Source organism: Natator depressus, chromosome 19 (genome assembly GCF_965152275.1).
Source record: "Natator depressus isolate rNatDep1 chromosome 19, rNatDep2.hap1, whole genome shotgun sequence".
Lineage (NCBI taxonomy): Eukaryota > Metazoa > Chordata > Testudines > Cheloniidae > Natator > Natator depressus.
The window spans coordinates 10,587,303-10,606,830 of NC_134252.1; the positions used below are offsets into that span (position 1 = coordinate 10,587,303).

The window sequence follows — 19,528 nt, forward strand, 5'->3', positions numbered from 1 at the left end:
GGTCCGGCGGGCGGCTCTTGCTCCAGGCCCTAGTTTCCTCTCGGCTCTGTGGGTAGGTGTTTCCTCCCCTCTGCGGTTGACTCAGCCTTAGGTTGGCTGCTGTGTAGCTTTGCAAACACAGCAGGGGTGGGGGTGACGGAAGAGAGCAAACTTCTGCTCCTCCAGAGGAGGCTCAGGGCCCCTGGAGAGGTCCCTGCGAGGCCCCAGCTCACCTGGCCGCCTTCTCCTCCCTCCAGCCTAGGCGCCCACCTGGACAGGTAACACACCTCCTGTGCTCTCCACCTGTTGCCAAGATTGGCGGGGTTTGGGGAGCCTGAACCTCCAGGAGTAGGATGCAACCACCCCCTCCTGCATGCCCTGCAGGCCTTGGACCTCACCCCTTCCCTGCAGAGGGGGAACCCCTGGTCCCGGTGGGGTGGCTGTGCTTCAAGCTGACCTCACGGTGCCAGCTGGCAGGTATTTCCTCTCCTGGGTCCTGTTCAGACACGAATGCCTGGCTGGTCTCTTGGGAAATCTGTGGTGTGCGGGGTGGGGGGTGGGGAGCTGGCTCCAGGGACTGCCCCGCTTCTCTGCAGCATGGCAGGGGTACCCACCCCATCTTCCTCCTTCCTGCCTGGAGCACTGGCCGTGCTACTGCCAGGGGACCAGGTTACCTGGAGCCCCAGCCCCTGATCTCGTCAGCAGGAGGTGTGCCGCTCTCCTAGGCAAAGGGGCTGGGGTCTAGTTGGGGGGTGCGGAGCCATAGTCACTGGGGGTTGGGAGCGCTCGGCTTACTGGGCCCAAAGGCTCCACTTCGGTGGGGAATGGATTTGTGCAGGAGTCGGCGTAGCTGCCATGCTGTGGGTGCTGTCCTCTGGCTGGGATTGGAGACCATGGTCCTACTCCTGCGATGGCAAGTGGTCAGGGTGGAAAACAAAGATCCAGAGAACTGGATGGAAAGCAGGGATGTTCATATCTCTGTGCACCTAGTGGTGGGGTGTGCTGTGAAACAGCTGCCGCATTTCACCCCAGAGGTGGCTGCATTGCAGTGCTGAAGCATAGAGAGCCTGGTTCCTGGCTGAGAGTCGTTCAAACTTGGGAAGTGCTCTGGGTGCGGTTTGTGTTTCAGCTCGCAGTGCAGTGCTCTGGAGGGACGGGAGCGGGTTTGCATGGAGCCGGGTTGGGGGGTGGGGGGCATGGGCCAGGTTTGCTTCGGGTGTCTGCGCATGGCGACGGGGCCGAGGGCGCGGGTGTACGTGGGTGTTGCTGGAGAGCCGCGCTCCCTGGTTCAGCCGATTTTATTTGGGGCGCTATACTGAGCGGCTTTCATAAACAAACGGGGCTGGCTTCCCCCACCCCCAGACCCGCTGTGTGTGCGTGCACCACCCACCAGCGTCCCAGCCGGGCACGGCCGCAGAGCCGCAGCGAGCGTGTCTCTAGCGGGATGGTCAGACCTCAGCCTCTGTTTTGATTCCTGGTGCAGCGGGAGGCCGCTCTGGAGGAGAGGCGCGTGGGCTTCATTTGCAGCAGGCAGTAAACAGGATGCTGCCCGCAGTGGAGATCAGCTTGCAGCCCATGGAGGCAGAGAGCTGCGTGGAATAAACAAGACAGCGGGAACCTCCTCCAGAAGGTGCTGCCGGTGCCCTGGGCCTCCCCAGCTCCGGCCCCAACTGCTTCATTCGCTGCTGAAATGCAGCCACCTCTGGGGTGGGGGAGCAGGGCTCAGCCAAGCCCGCTGGCCCATGCCTCCCCATCCTCTTTCTATGTGCCATGAAATCCCAGCTGGCCGGAAAGCGCAGGCAAGGTCTTGGTTTGTTCGGTCTCTTCCCAGAGACCCCAGCTTCTCTGTCTTGGAAGGGCGAAAGGTGGAGCAGTGGGCTGGGCCAGGAGTCAGCCACTCTTCTCCTCTGCGGTCGGGTCGGCTTTGCTTTCACCTGTCCCAGGATCTCTATGCAGGGGGGACCCACCCGCTCCCCTGACTTCTGTCTCGGCACCGGTGGGACTGCAGCTCCCGGGTCGCTCGATCCCGGGGGCTCCATATAACCGGGAATCCTTCAGGTTCAGGGCTTCCACCGATGGGGAGGAGGGACAGGGCAAGGGGCGAGGGGCAGGGGATGGAGAGGGGGTGCTTGTGAGTCTGGGGCCAGGGGGGGTGCAAGGGGAGGGCAGGGGCTGCGTGCTGTGTGTTGAGGGGATGTGGAGACGGGCCCCTGTTCTGTGGGGGCCTCCATGGACCATTCCCCGTGGGAGCAGGGCCGCCCCGAGGCCCAGGAGGGGCCTGTGTAGAGCTGAGGGGAGACTCCCCGCTGGGAGAGGCCCATGGAGCCCAGGGCCCCCAGCCCACCCTGGGGCTCGTCCTGGGGGCAGCGTGGGCACCAGGTCCCTATGGTGTGCTCAGAGACGGGGCAGTGACGGGCTCCGGTGAGAGCAAGGCAAAGATGCCCCCACTCCCGGGGGGCTGGCAGGGACTCCCGAGTGGCAGCTCCTGGCTAGCCCCAGAGGACAGGGGAGCATGGCAGGGGAATCAAAGCGGGTTCTCTGCCCTGGAGCTGGGGGGACATGACCCTCTGAGAGGGAGGCCTCAGGTCCGGCCATGGGGACCCCCGGCCTGGCAGCGGGGCTGGAGGGGGAGTTGGGTCTCTCCCCTGCCCTGCTCCTGCCCCACCACTGGAGGGAGGGTGGAGCTGGCATGCCCGCTTCCCGGTGCCATCCAGCCTGGGCCTGCACGGGGTTGGGGCGGCAGGCTGGGACCTGCTACTGGCTTCCTGCTTTCCTTGTCCACCCCCCGCCCCGCCCCCACGCAAGCAGGGTGGGGAATGGGGGCAGGGAGAGTGCTGGCAGCTGGCAGTGGGCCGCAGGGACCCGCTGGCGATGCTGGGGTGCCCAGTGGTCCCTGCTCCCCACCCCCAGGTGGGTCACACACAGCTGCTGGGGGAAATGCCAGCTTCCTGGTCCTGCCCCTGCCAGGTGAACAACCCAGGCTGCACCTCCCTGCCTGGCACAGGGCCCAGTGGAAGGCAAATCCCACACTGGATTCCTGGTTTGGGCTGGATCCCAGCCCTGCTCCTCCCTAGGTACTGGCTCAGTGCCCAGCCCCCATCGGCCGGAGGAGGGGGAACTGTCCTTGCCCAGAGTAAGTTGCCGGGGGGGGGGGGGCTCGCCGTGGTGCTGGTACTGGCACATTTCAGTGCCCTGGTGGTGCCACGGGCCCGGCGCGCGCTGCGTGACAAGGGTTGCTCCTTTGACTCTGCAAATGTTTTCCTTCTGGGAGGGGCGCTGCATTGGTCCCGATCTCCCTCCCCTGCTGGCTGTCCCGTTAAATCCCAGCTGCTCAGGACTGGGGATGGCACAGAGCCCAGACTGACGGGTGCAACCCCCGCCCCGGCGCAGCTGGTACCCTTCCACCAGCAGCTGGACACCTGGCACCTGCCTGGTCTGCGCTATGCCCGTGTGGGCCTGCCATGGGCCTCACGCTGCCTGCCCACAACTGGCCTCCACCTCCACGCCGGGTTCCAGGCTTACACTGCATTACCCTTGCCGCCCCCAACCCTAGACACCGGGGCGCTGATTGGCAGCTCTGGGCAGCATCCCGTCAGCCAGCTGGAGTCCTCGGAGCAAGCAAGCCCTCTGACTGGCCCCCGGGCTGGCTCCCTGAAGCCCTGCTTAGCTCTGCCCCACCGGCAGCCAGAGGCCATTCTCCGTGGCCCTCGATTAGATGGGCACAGTGAGGGGACGGGTCACGCGGCAAGTGGGGGAAAGAACTCAGAGGGTTTCTGGCTCCTAGTCTCATGCTCAGTCCACTAGGCCATGCGGGGTGAGCAAAGGCCAGGCCGCTGGCAAGGGCAAATTCGGAGCCTGGCTCTGTTGCTGCCCCTTTCCTGCCCCAGTGTGACATGCAATCTTGTTTCCTCTTCGCGCCGCTTCCTGGCACGCAGCAGCCTGGGCGATGCCCCTTAGCCCCCACAAGCTGCTTCTGTTGCAACCGCCTTCTATCCTGTCATGGCAGGCTCTTTCTCAACGCAAATTGCAGGGACAGGTCTGCGCAGGTCGCTTGCTGTGTGGCAACAGCCAAGCGCATCTGCAGCCCAGGAGGTAGGCCAAAGTCAGGGCTTGGCTCTTGGCGCTCTGTGTAAGAGGAGTTTGGGGGGGCTCAGTCCAGTTCCTGCTGGCCAGTTGTCCCCATCCCAGAAACCACCATTGCACCTGGCACCAACTAGCTCCTACGTGGGCGGTCTTGGGGACTGAATGCCCCTCTGGCCCCCAAAGGGGGAAGCCCCAGCCCTACCGTGCGCCCTTGAAAAGTCCCTCACCCTGGTGTCGTGCCGCTGTGCTGCAATGCGACCGGGGAATGCACCAGCCCTTAAAGATACAGCGAGGCGCTTTAATGCGCCAGGAAAGGTTCCCCTTCCCGCTGCCCCCTGGAAAACGCCGGGGATGACTGGCACTCTCCGGGCCATCACCCCCCAGGGCGCAGCCCCGGAATCCCCTTCCTTAGAAGTTTTTAAGGTCAGGCTTGACAAAGCCCTGGCTGGGATGATTTAGTTGGGATTGGTCCTGCTCTGGGCAGGGGGTTGGACTAGATGGCCTCCAGAGGTCCCTTCCAACCTGATATTTTATGATTCTATGTTTCTATGATTCTAACACGGGCAGAGCTCGCTCTGAGCAAACACCCTGGGCAAACATAGACACAGCTGGCTGCGAGGGGGACTGGCTCCTGACTGTTGAGTGGGCTGGCCCAGAGGCAGGGACAGGGGCTCCTGGGCTGCGTCTGGCTTGTGGATTTAGTGGGGACCCAGGAGTGGGCTGACTGGGTCGCCTGGCGCTGGGATCTCTCATCCATGTGGCTGGCCAGGGCTCCAGGGTGCTACTCTTGGGCTGATTCTTGGTTTTACCATTTGGGCCACATAAAACCCTGGTGCAAGCTGGGGCAACTCCTACTGACAAGGGTGGGGATTGCACCCCCTTCCTCCAGGCCTGAGTCCAGCCCAGCACCATGTCACATCCCCTGTATTGCGAATGTCCAGAGAAAGCTGAGTGGGGACAGTGCTGCGGGGACCCTGCTGCCATGCGGCTAAGGCGACAGTGAGTGACCCAGGAGATCGAGGTTCTGTTCTTGGCTCCGCCACTCCTGCTCTGGGGCAAACTGTTGCCCCGTTCTGGGCCTCAGTTTCTCCCTCTGCAATAAGACCCACCCCTGGCGAGGCTCTGCTAACCTGCAGCGAGATCTTAGCCTGGAAGGGGACGGAGAAATTCCAGACGTTTTATTATTAGTCCTTCCTTCAGATCTGGCTCGGTGGCTGCCCCCGTTGTAGCCGCAGACGGCTGGACAGTCCATCCCCGCTGGGAGACCAGGGGCTGCTGAGCTCTTGCTTTGCCAGACTCCCGAACTATCTGGGAGCCAGCGCCTCGACCCCGTTCCCCACAGCGCCTCCTGCTGGACGAGGCTGGGGCTGGGCCGGCTGCGCTTTCCCCCTCGCGGCCGATTCGCCTGCCCCGTTGCCTCCTGTGGGGTGGCGGCGGAGCTGGGCGGTTACGACACCCGGATATCTGGCTGGAGCCTTTGCTGCAGGCAGTTGAAGTTGCTGGTTTGTGTGGGTGGGGTGGAGGCGGGGGAGGAAGGCCTCTGCTGCTGGCAGATCTACCCTGCAGGTGCCGGTTACGTCGCTAACAGAGGCTCTTCCATCCCCAGGAGGGGGCCATCTGCCTGCAGGGGGTCAGAAGGCCAGGCTGGACGTGCCCTTCTGCCCCCGCAGGGCCGGGCTCGTGCAGGGTGAGCCTGGCAAAGGTCAGGGCGTACCTGGCTTCGAGTGGCCACAACGTGCCCGGCGAGCCCTTGCGAGGGGCGTCCCTGGTGTCTGAGGGCTGGGCCACAGATGCTCGGGCATTCTGAGCCCAGGCCGGGGGCCCGGAACCTCCTGTGGGCTGACAGCCTGAGCAACTCGCGCCTCGCTTTCCCGGCTAGCAAGGCGTTCTGCGGCGGGGGGGGTTACTGATTGGCAGCGAGACCAATACGTTGTTATGGACCTGCCGCCAGCGGGGGCTCCTGGAGACTCGTTTAGTGGAGGGTAGATGGGGGCCGTGTGCGGGGGCGTGGGCAAGGGTGACGCTGCAGATGAGCAATGGCTGGGGACAGGGACGCCAGGCTCTGTACCTGAGCCAGAGGCCCTAGACACACCCTGCAGCTCCAGCTTCCCCTCCCAGGCTGCTGGCAGCTGAGCGAAAGGAGAATGGTGTTAGCTGGCTGTGGGAGTTAGCACACGCACACCCCAGCCACGGGCGCATGGGAGACCTGGAGTGAGCGTGTCTGACTTCTGGGTTTGCCCGGTTCTGCTGCCAGGGTCCCTCAGAAGCCGAGACCCGTTCAGGAAGTGGTGGCCGGTCCCCAGGCCCCTTCCTTCCCCGCATGCTCCTGCATCAAGAGGGGATTTGGGGTGGTCCTCACCTCTTCTGGCTTTGTCTCCGCAGGCGGTCGAGATGGAGCGTGCCCTGCTGACAGGCCCACGGAGCGGTGCGGACCGGAGCTGAGGGCTGCCACCTGCTTCCCCGCCCTTGCGTTGGGCGCGCCTTGATACCTTTGGGCCCTGGCAAAGTGGCAGAATGGCTCTAGCGGACGGCTGCCCGTCATCCCCCTGGTTCTGCGGCGGGCAGTGACGGGGTGAAGGCACCTGGGACTGAGGGGCTAGGGCTGACCTCCCGGCTTGTTCCTGGGCTTGCTGTGCATCGGGAGGAGAGCCCCGCGGGAGAGGCGTGGCTCTGCCCCGGGCAGTACCAGTCCCGCTCCCCGGGCACAGCCAGCCTCACCATGGCCCAGGACATAGACACAGATGCGCTGCTGGATCTGAGCTTCTTGACGGAGGAAGAGCACGAGGCTATTGTGGAGGTGCTGAGCAGGGACTCGCGGCTCAGGGTGCTGGAGGAAGGACGCATCAGGTGAGCCCAGGAGATGCTGTCGGGTGCACGCCTGGTCTGCGCACGCATCTGCGGTGGGTTAGTTCAGCTGGGGCAGGCCCCCATGGGGAGGCTTTCATTCCAGTTTGAGCGGCTTATTTCTTTTTGGCTTAAACGGGTCCCTGGTTGACTTAAGCTCGAGCCAAGCCAGCGGGAAGCCGAGCGGCCACACAGCCGTTGAGCCGGGTGGGTTAGCGCTAGGTCCTCATGGCAGAAAGATGGGATTGTACATAAGCCTGCTTGTGTCCCTGGGGCCCCAACGCGCAGGGGGTCTTTACCTTGGTGTGTCAAATAGTAATACCTGGCTCTCATCAGCAGAGCTGAAAGCCATTTACAAAGGACATCAGCATCAATATCCCCCTTTGTAGAGATGGGGAAACTGAGGCACGGAGCGGGGCCGTGACTTGCCCACAGCCACCCGGCAGCAGAGCCAGGAATAGCACCCAGGTCTGCTAAATCCAGTCTGGTGCTCTATCCATTAGGCCACATTGCCTCCCAAGTCAACGGCAACCCTAGACCCCCCACCTGGGATTAACCTCAGCTAGCTCCATGGAGGTAAAATCTACAGCCCCTTGGTGCCGCTCGGATTTTGCACTGAGCTGGCGCTCTGGCTGTAAGGACCCACCTCTCTCTGCAGTGAGGAGGTGCGGTTCTGCCGGTATCTTCGCTCTGCCCTCGCTGGGAGAAGGAGCCGCGTGTCACCGCGCGTGCATATTCTCGGCCCCTCTACTTTGTTCACCGCTGGGCACCTTGGCTGCGTCCTCACGAGGTTCAAAGGTTCATTTTTAGGATTCGCTTTGACCAGCCAACACACGTTAAACCTGCAACTGCCCGGTCCATGCTGGGATCAGGGAACACGTCTTTCAAAAGACACCTTGTTCCCATCGATGGACGGAGCCCGAGTGTAGACAGGGGTTTGTGATCTTAAGATTTTATCCTGCTGCCCGTCACCTTGGTGTCTGAGCACGTAAAATCCATGGCATAGAAGTCCCTAGTGGATTTCCTGGAGACTCTGACTCTCCTCTCTCTACAGGTTAAAAACTCTGCTTGAGGGAGGATTGTTAGTTTGGCTTTTTAAGATTAATTTTCTGGGTTTTGTTGTTTGGTAGTAGGGGTTTGGGGTGCACGGGGTGTTGGTTTGGGGTGCAGGGCAATCAGTGTCATGGTTTGGGGTACAGCAGAGTCAGCATCATGGTTTGGGGCACAGAAGGGTGAGCATTGGGGTTTGGGATACAGGAGGTGTCAGGGTTGGGGTGCAGGGGATCTGCATTGGGGTTTGGGGTTCAGGGGGTTGCCAGTGCTGGGGTACAGGGAGATCAGCATTGGGGTTTGGGGTACAGAGGGTGCCAACATTGGAGTGCAGGGGATCAGCATTGGGGTTTGGGGTACAGGAGGCATCAGGGTTGGGGTGCAGGGGATCTGCATTGGGGTTTGGGGTTCAGGGGGTTGCCAGTGTTGGAGTACAGGGAGATCAGCATTGGGGTTTGGGGTATGGGGGTACCAGCATTAGGATGCAGGGTGATAAGCATTGGAGTATAGGGGGATCACCTTTGGGCTGCAGGGGTGTCAGTGTCAGGGTTTGGGGCAGAGAGGGGATCTGCGTTGGGGTGCAGGGGGATCAGCATTGGGGTTTGGCGTACAGTGGGTACCAGCGTTCGGGTGCAGAGCAGAGAGGGGATCAACATTGGGGTGCAGGGGGGATCAACATTGGGGTTTAGGGTACAGGTGGTGCCAGCATTGGGGTGCAGGGAGATCAGCATTGCGGTTTGGGGTACAGAGGGTGCCAACATTGGAGTGCAGGGGATCAGCATTGGGGTTTGGGGTACAGGAGGCATCAGGGTTGGGGTGCAGGGGATCTGCATTGGGGTTTGGGGTTCAGGGGGTTGCCAGTGCTGGGGTACAGGGAGATCAGCTTTGGGGTATGGAGGTACCAGCATTAGGATGCAGGGTGATAAGCATTGGAGTATAGGGGGATCACCTTTGGGCTGCAGGGGTGTCAGTGTCAGGGTTTAGGGCAGAGAGGGGATCAGCGTCGGGGTGCAGGGGGATCAGCACGGGGGTACAGGGGGATAGAAGCGGGTGCCGGTGCTGGGCGTGTCATTCGTACCGTGGAAAGGCTTTAGCAAAGCAGAAGGATTTGCCTTTGCCGAGTTTCTTTAAGCTGCTCAGACTCTGTGGCCTGATCCCCCTCTGGACGTTTGCACCGTTCACCTACGGGGCATGTTGGCTGGCCGGGTGGGACCTTGGGGGAGAGCCTGGGGCTGGCCGTGGGCAGCTAATGTGTTTGTAGGGGGGGTTCAGCCCTCGTTGAGTACTGATCATGTCTCCTGGCCAACAGGGGATGGGTAGAACAGACGGTAGGGGGGAAATGGAAGCCCAGCTGCTGATCTGAAGCAGGTGGACACCAGCAGTGGGCTGTGGTTGCTAGTCCCTCCCGGGTGCCGTGATGAGACGAGTATGTTTCCGGGAAGTGGCTCAAACATTCCCCCTCTCCTCGCCCCCAGCAAACTGCGCGAGTCCGTTTCTGATCCCACCCAGCTGAAGATCCTGACCGGGGACTGGTTCTGCGAGGTCCGCTCCAAGCGCCACCGGCACAATCACTTCGGTTCTGATCTCGTTCGGGCCTCCATCCGCAGGAAGAAGAAACCCAAAGGTAAGAGCTGGGAGAGGGTCTGGCCTCTGGGATCTCAGGGGAGCTTCTGCTGGGTGCCTGATGGAGGAGAGGGACCCAGCACTGAACGCTGCCTAAGCTGGTGCATGCTGGTCAAATCCTCAGGGAGCCTCGCGGCAATCCCATCATGTGTTGCACGCCCTTGCTGCAATTCTGAAAACGGGGGGAGGCCCTGCCCGCCCAGGATCAAAGAAAGTCATCGGCATCTGAGCAATGGTGAGCTGCCCAGCCCGAAATCCCAGGGTCAGCTGCCCGGATGTCCGTGAGCCTCTGCCAGGCTAGCATGGCAGAGGTGTCCTGACTCTCACAGCTGCATCCAGTTGTGTGCCAGCCTGCCCTGGTGTGGGGCTGTCCCCATCTAGTGGCTGCAGCTTGCCGAGAGGCTGGTGAGGGACCCGGCTTTGTCCCGTGGGGATGTCGTGCCCTAGAGGCCCCGATTTCAGTGAGCCGGGAATCTGACGCTGGGACAGGACGGGGAGGGGGAGATGTTGCTTCAGTCCCTTTAGATTTCCATGATCCCTGTGAGCAGGTGAGCGGGGACCGAAGCACAGTGCCAGCGTGGGGGACCTGGAGGTGATCAGTGAGCCAGCATTTGAGGAGGAGGGTACGTTTGATGTGCCGGATGCTGAGGACAGGTGAGAAGCTTTTTGGCTTAGAGGCCCAAAGTGGAGAGAGGAGGAATTGTGTGTGTGTGTGTGTGTGTGTGTGTGCGGGTGGGTGTGTGCGTCTGCATGCCTCTTTCCAGTTGTGTGAGGGGAAGGAGTGTGCATTTGTGGGTGTCAGTTTCCTGACGCCACGCACCCTTTAGCTGTGTGCGTGATGGGAGCAGCCTTGGTAGGCTGGTAGCGAGCGGGAGAGGCTGCAGGCGGTGACTCGGGCCCAAGGGAGAGGAGTGTGGAAGGGGCTCATTCATGGGGTGTAGGGAGGGTTTTGTGGGTGAAGGAGAATCTCCACTGGCCGGCTGGGAGCAGGGTTAGCGAGGGGCCTGCTGCTGCTTGCATCCTCCCTGACTGTAAAGCTGGCTGTTTCCTTCCATTAGGGAGACAGGGAGAAATGGATGGGGCGGACGGGGGGAGGTTGAAACAGACACCTGGGCAGATGCAGGAAAGAAGCAGAAACAGAGGGGGAGATAAATAAGTGGGAAGCCAGCGAATGGGGGCAGGGAGAGACGGATGGACAGCCCCAGCCGGAGGCTGCCCCACTTTTGGAAGAAGAGTCTATGAAGAGCAGGGCGGTGCACACGCTTCCTGGAGGAGGAAGCCAGACATCTTGGCAGCCTGGAGACTTGTCCAGAAAGACTAATCGTTTTCTCCTCTCGCAGGCTTCCCCAAGAGGCTGCTCACCAGCTGCCCCATCCCATAGAGGCTCAGGTCAGTTGCGCCTTGTGACGTGGGCAATTTAGAGGTGCCCTCATAGGAGCTACTGCCCCCCACCCTGGTGCAGACCCGGCCTTGTCTAGTGAGGCGCTCACCAGCAGGGTGGCAGCCCGAGGCCATGTGTCGGCGTCTGGGCCTTCGTTTTGCATTAAATGCTGAAGCAGTGACGGGGGCTGCCGGGTTACAATCGCAAGAGGCTGGGAAATGCAAAAGCCGGGCTGCCTGGCTGCGTGGAAGTAACATATGAAGCTGCACATTTAACCAGAAAAGCAGGCTCAGAAATGTCTACAGACGTCCAACCCGCTGGAGTTACTGTTACTGGCGGGATATGCCTTGACTTGCCCTTTTCAGACTCTCATTCCTTAGCCAGTCTCCATTATCTTTGCAGGAAAAGGGGTTTTGCCCTGAATGTCCTTGGTTCCTTCCCCACCGCTCCCAAAGGCAGTGGGTGGGGAAAGACAGTGATCTGATACATGGAGGCGTTCCAGTGGGCTTTGGAGTTTATCAAATAGAAGCCAGTCCCAGAGAGCACAATTCTTCCCATCAGTGGGTGACTCCAAAGGGTTAATAGTAGAGCTGGGCTCAGATGCGGATCTGGATCGGAGCGTTCCCAGAGCCCCAGGCCCAGCCCTGCCCCCAGCCTGGGCCCCAGACCCTGGCCCGGCCACGGCTCTGCTCCTGGTCCCAGAGCCAACCCCAGCCTCAGCCCCCTTACCCTGTCCGCCCCCCCTTCCCCACCAAGCTACGGCCCCCACGCCTGGCCCTGGCTCTTGGGTGTGTGTGTATGTGGACAAGGATGGCGGGGGGAGGGGGGGGCACGACTGTGAACAGTTTGGGGACCACTGCTTTGAAGAGTATAAACTGCACTTCCAGAGCAAACCTTTCTCAGTCTGCAGATTTAAATTTACAAGGCAGCTGTTTCGAATATACAAATAATATTGAAAGTGGTGTGTGTGTGTGTGTGTGTGTGTTGCTTTTTTGCTGCTGTCATTGTTACTTGGTGAACTTCCTAGTTCTGCGACATCACAGTCTGAAGATCTTGGATAGTAATTAATGTGATTTGCATATGCAGATCAGCCCAATAAGAATGTATTTCCCCAAAGAGCCCATATAAGTGGAGTTGGCCTGTTTCTTTAACCAGTTTTCTTGTCTCTGTAGGAGGACACAAGTCAGTCTAGCAAGCAGGAGGCTGAGGGCAAGCCAGGTAAATGTCCCTGCAGCCTGTTGCAATTGTATGGGGAAATGGGATGTTGTAGGGTCCCCGTCCTGTAGGTCTCTCGGCCCGGTGCCCCGCGTGCGGGCTGCGGGCCCCGGGGTATTCTGACCTCGTGTCCCACAGAGCAACCCAAACGCCTCCTCTTTGTTAATGCAGAGAGCACCAATCCGTTCTACCCATTGAATGCAGAGGAAGAAGAGGTGGATACTGATCCGTCCCCAGACAGCCTCGTCACAGGACAGGTAGGAAGGTGCTTGGGGTTGCCCCTGGGCTTTTTATGTTCTAGACAAACCCCAGTACAGAAATCCTCACCCCCCAATCCCTGCTCTCCATCCCCACCTGCGTCACTTACTGACAGGGCCAGTCATGGCTGGGGTCCCTGCCACATATTCTCCCCATCTCATAACTGGGGCAGTGAAAAAAACCCAGGTGTCCTACAACAACTTGCTGATTGGTACAGAGCAGGCTGGCACTCACCCACACAAGAGAGCATTAAATCAGCTTAAAATGGCTTCAAAACAGTTATTTTAAATGCAGCTCATCATAGAATCATAGACTATCAGGGTTGGAAGGGACCTCAGGAGGTCATCTACTCCAACCCCCTGCTCAAAGCAGGACCAATCTCCAACTAAATCATCCCAGCCAGGGCTTTGTCAAGCCTGGCCTTAAAAATATCTAAGGAAGGAGATTCCTTAGCTCATACAGCAACGTGTGGGGCTGGCTGCTGTGGGGGGTGAGTTGCAGATGTCCCTGTGCCGTACTGGGCGGGGTGGGGGGGTGGGATGCTGCATCTGTCCCTGTGTAGGGGTGCGTGTGTCACTTTTCGGGGCTATCTGAGATGTCGGGGGTGAATCACCACCTGCTTATAGCCAGAGGGAGCCCTGTCTGTGCCCACCGGTGCTCCGCTCTGGGCTCTCCCTGTGCAGGCCGGCAATATATCCCTCCTGCTCCCTTGTCTTCTGCACAGCCATAGTGCACCCCGATCTGCGGCCTCCAGGGACGCCATGCACCCCAGTTCACAGAGTTCAATGCTCTCCTTTGCACAAGGCACTTGGCCGGGTCTAGCACAAACCCAAACTGGTGTTTCTGTAGTGGGCGTCAGCGTCAAAGAAACACAGGTCTCGGGGTCGAGAAGCACAAGGTTACAGGTCAAAGGAAAACGAACACGCAAGCTAGAGCCTGGATTTCATAGCAAGGTCCTGTCCTGGCGGAGAAGGTGTTTCTCACCGTGCAGCGCTCGGCCAGGCCTGAACGCCGGGAGCCACCTTACAGGAGTATATCGAATGTTTCCTTCCGAACGGAGCCCAACTTTTGCTCTTTCTTCGTCTCGTATCAGTTCCAGCCCCTTGTCTCTTACCCGTGGGGTCCCCTAGTCAGAGACTTTCCTTGGGGTTCTTTTGTCGCTGTAACGCCAGACAGTCCAACACCGGCCGGCTTCAGGGGTGTCCATTGTTTTTGGTGTTGGGTGAATTACCCTGGAGACCCCCCCCCCACCTCGTCTCAGGTGACAAGTTTCACTTCGGCCGCTGGGACACCTGATCTCCCCCATGTCCCATACCTCTCAGACCGGTTCCCCTACAAACACCGCGTGCTAACCAGGCTGACCAGCTGTTCTTCGCTTTCGGCTGCCCCACCCCACGACCCCGTCGGTGAAACAGGGAGACGCTGGTTGGTACGGGGTGAAACACCTGCCTGGCTCTGTACTGGCATGGGCACTGCAGCCCGTTCAGGCAAAGAGCTCAGTGTCACTCCAAACAAGAACCGGCCCTGCGGTGACCCAGCTCTTGGCCCTACTTCTATAAGCACGGGCAGGGTCAAGAAGGCCCCTCTCCCCGGGGGTCAGGAATGCCCAGGTGGCCCCTGCTCGGCACGCACGTGGGCTACTGAAACGGCCAGCATGGAGCAGTGTGGGAGTCGGGAGGCTGGGCCATTGCTCTGTCTTGGCCCTGGTCCCTGGGTTGGGGCTGTGCGGGGAGGCGCATGTCCGGCTCACGGCTCACTCAGGGCCGGTTTGCTTTGTGTTCCCCAGAGTAACGGGGCCTTTCAAAACGGCCAGGAAGCCAGTGCCGGGTCACCCCCAAAGAGCAACAGCGTGGACCCCGTGAACAAACTGATGAGCTCCTCTGTATCCAGCCTCAGCTCGTCCACGGTATGGGCCAGGGCTGGGGACAAAAACCAGGGGTGGGCTGGAGTGGAAGGCTGTTGGCAACTGGGGCAGAGGGTTGGGTGGAGAGCTGTTGCCGACCAGTCAGTCATTGGTTGGCAGCTGGAGCGGGACGGATGAGTACTGGCCCTCTGTGTACTCTGAAGCCTACTGAGGTGTGTGCCAGGGCCTCTGCTTGTCCATTTGATAGTCCCTTGGCCATGCAAGGGTCGCTGCAGCTGGTAGGTCAGGAGTGGGCTCAGCACTTGGCCCCTCGGGCTCTGTGGTGGGGGATTTTAAGGCTGTGTCCCCATCACATGATGCAGGATTTTGCCGTGTTTCAAGGGGCCGTTAACGTGGTCCCAGCTTGGGCACCCCTCTGCGTCTCTCCTCCTGTCTCCACTTGCATTCCACCTGCTCTGCCTGTGGGGGGTCCCTCCCTGCCCCCCCCCATTCTGACCCTCCTGCTCTGACCCCCTCCCACACCCGCAGCTGAGTGGCAGCATGATGAGTTTGTACAGCGACAGCGACGTGGGGAACGTGGAGGTGCGTGGCTGCATCCAGTTCGCCCTGCAGTACGAGGCCAGGAAGAAGGAGCTGCAGATCCAGGTCATCCAGTGCCGGGACCTGGCCGAGGCCAAGAAGCAGCGATCGGACCCGTGAGTGCCGCGGTGGGGCAGGGCCTGCCGGGCTTGGCCCTCCCGTCCTGACGTGCTTAGGCTCAGATGGCCCTGCCAATGCCCAGACCAAGGGCACGGTCACAGGGGCTTTCCACCCTTCCCCCAACTCCACTGCACCATGGCGCTGGGCAGCCAAACAGCCCCTGTTGGTCAGAGTGCCCTGTCCAGGTGGTCCTGCCCCTGGGGGAACCCCTCCCTGCCCCCCAGCTGAGAAACCAGGTGGCCTTACGCTGAGAGCTCCCCGCAGGATCAGGACTCCTTGATTCTTTGTTCTGCCCCAGCCTCCCTTTGTTGCCTACAATCCCCACCCCCAGACACCGATCAGGGCTGGCTGCCCGCCCTGCCCCCAGACCTGGCTGGAGGGGGGCCTTAACCCCCTCCTAGCTCTGGGGCTTCCCCAGCCTGCTTCAGGCCTGAGCAGCCCACACAGCTCAGGGGCGCTGAGGCTACAGGACCCATGGGAGCTGGCTATTCAGCAGGGAGTGCGTCTCTGGGGCTGCACAGACCAGTGACTCAGGGAGGGGGCAGTGGGCCTGGGGAGTGAGAGGTAACAGCCTGGCCAGGCACTGTCCTGCCTCCCTCTCTTCCCCCCCCCCAGCCCCCGCCTGCAGTTTCAGGTGTTCAAAGGCATTCCCCTCCATGTCCTGGCCTAGCAGCTTGTGCTGGGCACTGTTCAACAGCTGCCTGGCTGCCGCAGAGAGGTGGCTGCATGTCAGTGGTGGGTGAAATGAGATCTGTAGAAAGCCACCAGCCCAGACTGCTAGTGGCCAGCCGCAAATGCCAAGGCGCCCCCCCCCCATCCCCCATTAACTGTGCTGGGCCAGAGAAAACGGCCACACCCGTAGTCTGGACACAGTTCTACCGGTGTAATGATCCCACAGAGCAGTCCAGCTGGACGAGATGTACGCTGTCCGTTAGCCGCATACCTGCGTCTACATTAGGGGCTGCTCCAGGATAACTGCCCCTAACTGACAGCTACACTGGGACGGATCTGGTACATGCCTATCCGGGAGCCTGGGTCAGCGTCTGCCCCCATCTCCCCGGGAGCCCTGGGTCAGTGTGTGCCCCCGCACCCTCCCAGGAGTCCTGGGTCAGCGTGCGCCCCTCTCTCCCCGGCTTCCAGGTATGTCAAGAGCTACCTCCTGCCAGACAAATCCAACAGCAAGCGCAAAACGACTGTCAAAAAGCGGAGCCTGGACCCCATCTTCAACGAGACCCTCAAGGTAAGCAGGGTGGGGGCGGGGGCTGGGACTGGGGCAGAGCATGGGCCCTTCCCCCTGCGGAAACCAGAGGGGCTTGGCCAGGAGCTGCTCTCTGGCTAAGAGGCACTGAGAGGAGGACAGTGCAGGGGGCAGGTGCAGCTCCATGGACGCTGGGGAAGGGGGGTTGTTCTTCGGAAGGGGGTCGGGGTCTGGCCCCCCAGTAGCTGCTGGAGGCTTGGTCCTTTGGGCAGTGAAGCTTCCATGGACTGCATGGGGCTGAGCGTTGGCCTGGGAAGCAGGGGGGAGGGGTACATTCTCCCCCTGCCCCAAAGGGCATCTACTCAGCACTGGGGAGGTGGGGTGGGGGGTGCTGCAGTGTAGGGCCGGGTTGCCCCTGAGCACTGCCCACTAGGCACCACTGTTCCCAACATCTTCTCTCTTGCCGTTGCTCTGCAGTACAAGATCGAGCAGCTGGAGCTCCAGGGCCGGATCCTGAACCTGTCCGTCTGGCACCACGACTCCTTGGGGCGTAACCTCTTCATGGGGGAGGTCGAGCTCGAGCTGAGCTCCTGGGACTGGAGCAACACGGGCCCAGCGTGGTTCAACCTGCAGCCCAGGGTGAGGGACGGCCAGCAGGCCCCGGATTCTCCTTTGCCCCGTTATCTCCACTGCCCTCGCTCAGGCCCAGGGATTAGCGTGTGACCTGCCGAGCGAGCCCCCCAGCTGCCAGCCCCCGGAGCCTTGCTGGGGCCCAAGCCAGATGTGCTTTAATTAAGACACACACCCCGTCCCTGGGACCAGAGAACAGGCGCTGCCCAATGTCTTTCCCGGTTGCACGTGTCCCCCTCCCCAGCTGGTCTTGCGGCTCTCAGCCATAGGCCTCTCCTGCTAACTCTGCTTCTGCTCCTTCCCCGTCAGATGCGGGTCTTGCCCGACCTTCTCGGCAGCAGGGGCAAGCTGCTCTTCGCACTAAAGTTCATCCCCGCGGGCACTGAAGGTGAGACTGGGCATGTCCCTCGCCTGCACGGACCTCAGACTAGTGTGCCCCCCGCCCCCGAGCTGTAGGATCTGTGAACCCAGTGACTACCGGGTCCCTCTCTATTTACTGGGCCCAGCCCTGAGCGGGAGCCCGGCTCCCACCCCGAGCTGGGGATTACTCAGCTCTGCAGTGGTAGGCAGCTAGTGGCCCCGGCTGGAATGGGACTGTCCCTGGGGCAGGGCAGATGTCGCGCCCAGGTGCCCCCCTCACCTCCCCAGGGGCATGCACAGGAATAAAAATGTGGCCACTTTTGGAGGGGCACTTTCTGTGCCACCCCGCAACCGGAGGAGCTGACCTCCCCCTTGCCCTGCCAGGGAGCTGCCTTCCCCCACACCAGCTGGAGGAGCTGGATCTCCCACAGGCCCAGGGCCAGATTAGCGGTCATCTCCCCCACCCTAGCCCCCGACTAGTGTAGCTGGCTCTCCCCCCACGGCCAGGATAGCTGGTTCTCACCCCTCCCCCCGCAGCCAGAGGAGCTTGCTCTCCTTGCCCTGACCCCAGAGGAGTGCTGTGTCCCCCGCCCCCTTTGCACAGGTCCTTGCCCCCCCATCACTGTGCCTTCACCTCTCTTCCAGGGGCTGGGCTCCCTCCCACGGGGGAGCTGCACATCTGGGTGAAGGCAGCTCAGAGCCTCATTCCCAGCCGGAGCGGCACCCTGGACTCCTTCATTCAGTGGTAAGGATGGGGGGGCTGCGCCCATGAGGGGGGCAGGCAGGGCTGGAGCGGAGGGAGACAGGCTGGAGGTATGGGGTGCCCGGTAGCCATGCCACGCTGCAGTTGGGCTCGGGGTGGTGCCAGGCTCTCTGCTGCAGAGATTGTGGGACAGGAGTATGGGGCCTCTACCCCTCCACTAACACCATCCCCTCCCACCTCTGAGCCCCCCCCCCCCCCCGGCCTCAGCAGTTCACAGGCCAGAGCAGCAGGGGACCCGCTTTCTTCCTGCACCCCCACGCCCTGGGCTCTTGTGCAGGGGAACCACCCAGCAGCCCCCTCGTGCCCGGTCACGGCCCCGTGCCCTGGGCTCCCCCCTCAGGCTGCGCTTCCCCCTCCAGCTACGTCCTGCCCGACGACAGCAGGACGAGCTGCCAGAAGACGCGGGTGGTGAAGCGGAGCCTGAGCCCCGTGTTCAACCACACCATGGTGTACGACGGGTTCCAGGCCAAGGACCTGAGCGAGGCCTGCGCCGAGTTCACCGTCTGGGAGCACGAGACCTTCTCCAAGCAGCAGCTGGGCGGCATCCGGCTCAGCCTGGGCACAGGTGAGCAGGCGCCCGGCGGGTGATGCCATGCAAGGTGCATTCCTGGCCATGGAGTGGGGCAGGCGGCCGGGTCCTGTGTGCCAGGGAAGGGTGGCGCCTGCAGGGGGCCGGGTTAGGCTGTACTGGCACGGGCACCTCTGCCCTACAGTGTATGTGTTCCAGGGGTGGCGAGTGGCACCCCTGCCCCTGAGGCTGTCCCAGAGCACCAGCCCCTGCTGCTTCCCTAATCCCCCTCCTCGCACTTTCATCATCTCTGGGATTTCCCAAACAGCAGCCCTAGGCCTAGGCCGTGCCCACGGTCCCTGTTGGACTCGATTCCTCTGCTGGGGGCACATAACGCCAGGCTGTTTCTGCATCCAGGGCAGGGGCTAGGACTCTCTGCCCAGGCAGTCACAGCTTGGCCTAGACCTGCCCTGGGGAAGGGGGCTGTGGGCGGATACAGAGAGGATGGAGGGGGGCTGGCCGCTGGTGCCCTAGGGCAGGGCCTGCTGGAGAGTGGGGTGCATGGGAGAGACCCCTGCCCCCCAACAGGGGCTACGGTGGGCTCAGACCCTCCTGCGCCCAGCCGCTGAGGGTGCCGCTTTGTCGTCACGCAGGAAGCAGCTACGGGCTCCCGGTGGCGTGGATGGACTCCACGGAGGAGGAGCGGCAGGTCTGGGAGAGGCTGCTGGCAGAGCCCCGCCAGTGGATAGAAACCCTGCTGCCCCTGCGGACGAACCTCACCCCCCGGACTTAGCCCCTCGCGCCGGTGCTGGCTCTGAACGCCGCACCCGGCCCCTGCTTCAGGGGGACGGTGAGCCCATCGCGCCAGGAGGCAGCTGCCCCCTGGCTGGGAATTGCGGGGCCCGGCCTAGAGAGGAACCGAGCTGCCGGGGCACAGGCCTCTCCCTGTGTGACTGTACAGAAAATAAACCCCACGGGGCTGGGGGAAGATCTGTGCCCACCTGGCTGGTGCTTTCGGCTGATGCTGCTGGCGTGAGCGGGCCGGGAGGGGCTCACCGCCACCTTCTGCCCCC

The 19,528-nt window shown here is 61.7% G+C and overlaps 1 protein-coding gene across 1 annotated transcript; it reads left to right on the plus strand.

The window, feature by feature from the left end:
* Positions 1–84: 84 nt before the first annotated feature.
* On the plus strand, positions 85–19,408 carry SYTL1 (synaptotagmin like 1). Its single transcript, XM_074934141.1, has 15 exons — positions 85–257; positions 6,445–6,909; positions 9,432–9,580; positions 10,128–10,233; positions 10,920–10,968; positions 12,133–12,178; positions 12,347–12,432; positions 14,220–14,339; positions 14,826–14,992; positions 16,137–16,236; positions 16,672–16,833; positions 17,134–17,212; positions 17,830–17,929; positions 18,307–18,512; positions 19,109–19,408. Exons 2-15 carry the CDS (start codon positions 6,782–6,784, stop codon positions 19,246–19,248), a joined length of 1,638 nt encoding a protein of 545 aa, XP_074790242.1. The 5' UTR covers positions 85–257; positions 6,445–6,781; the 3' UTR covers positions 19,249–19,408.
* Positions 19,409–19,528: the final 120 nt, after the last annotated feature.

Coding starts and splice junctions, on each gene's coding strand:
- SYTL1 (XM_074934141.1), top strand. CDS start 6,782: ATGGCCCAGGACATAGACACAGATGCGCTGCTGGATCTGAGCTTCTTG. Junction 6,910..9,431: donor CTGGAGGAAGGACGCATCAG/GTGAGCCCAGGA, acceptor CCTCGCCCCCAG/CAAACTGCGCGAGTCCGTTT. Junction 10,969..12,132: donor CCCATCCCATAGAGGCTCAG/GTCAGTTGCGCC, acceptor TTGTCTCTGTAG/GAGGACACAAGTCAGTCTAG.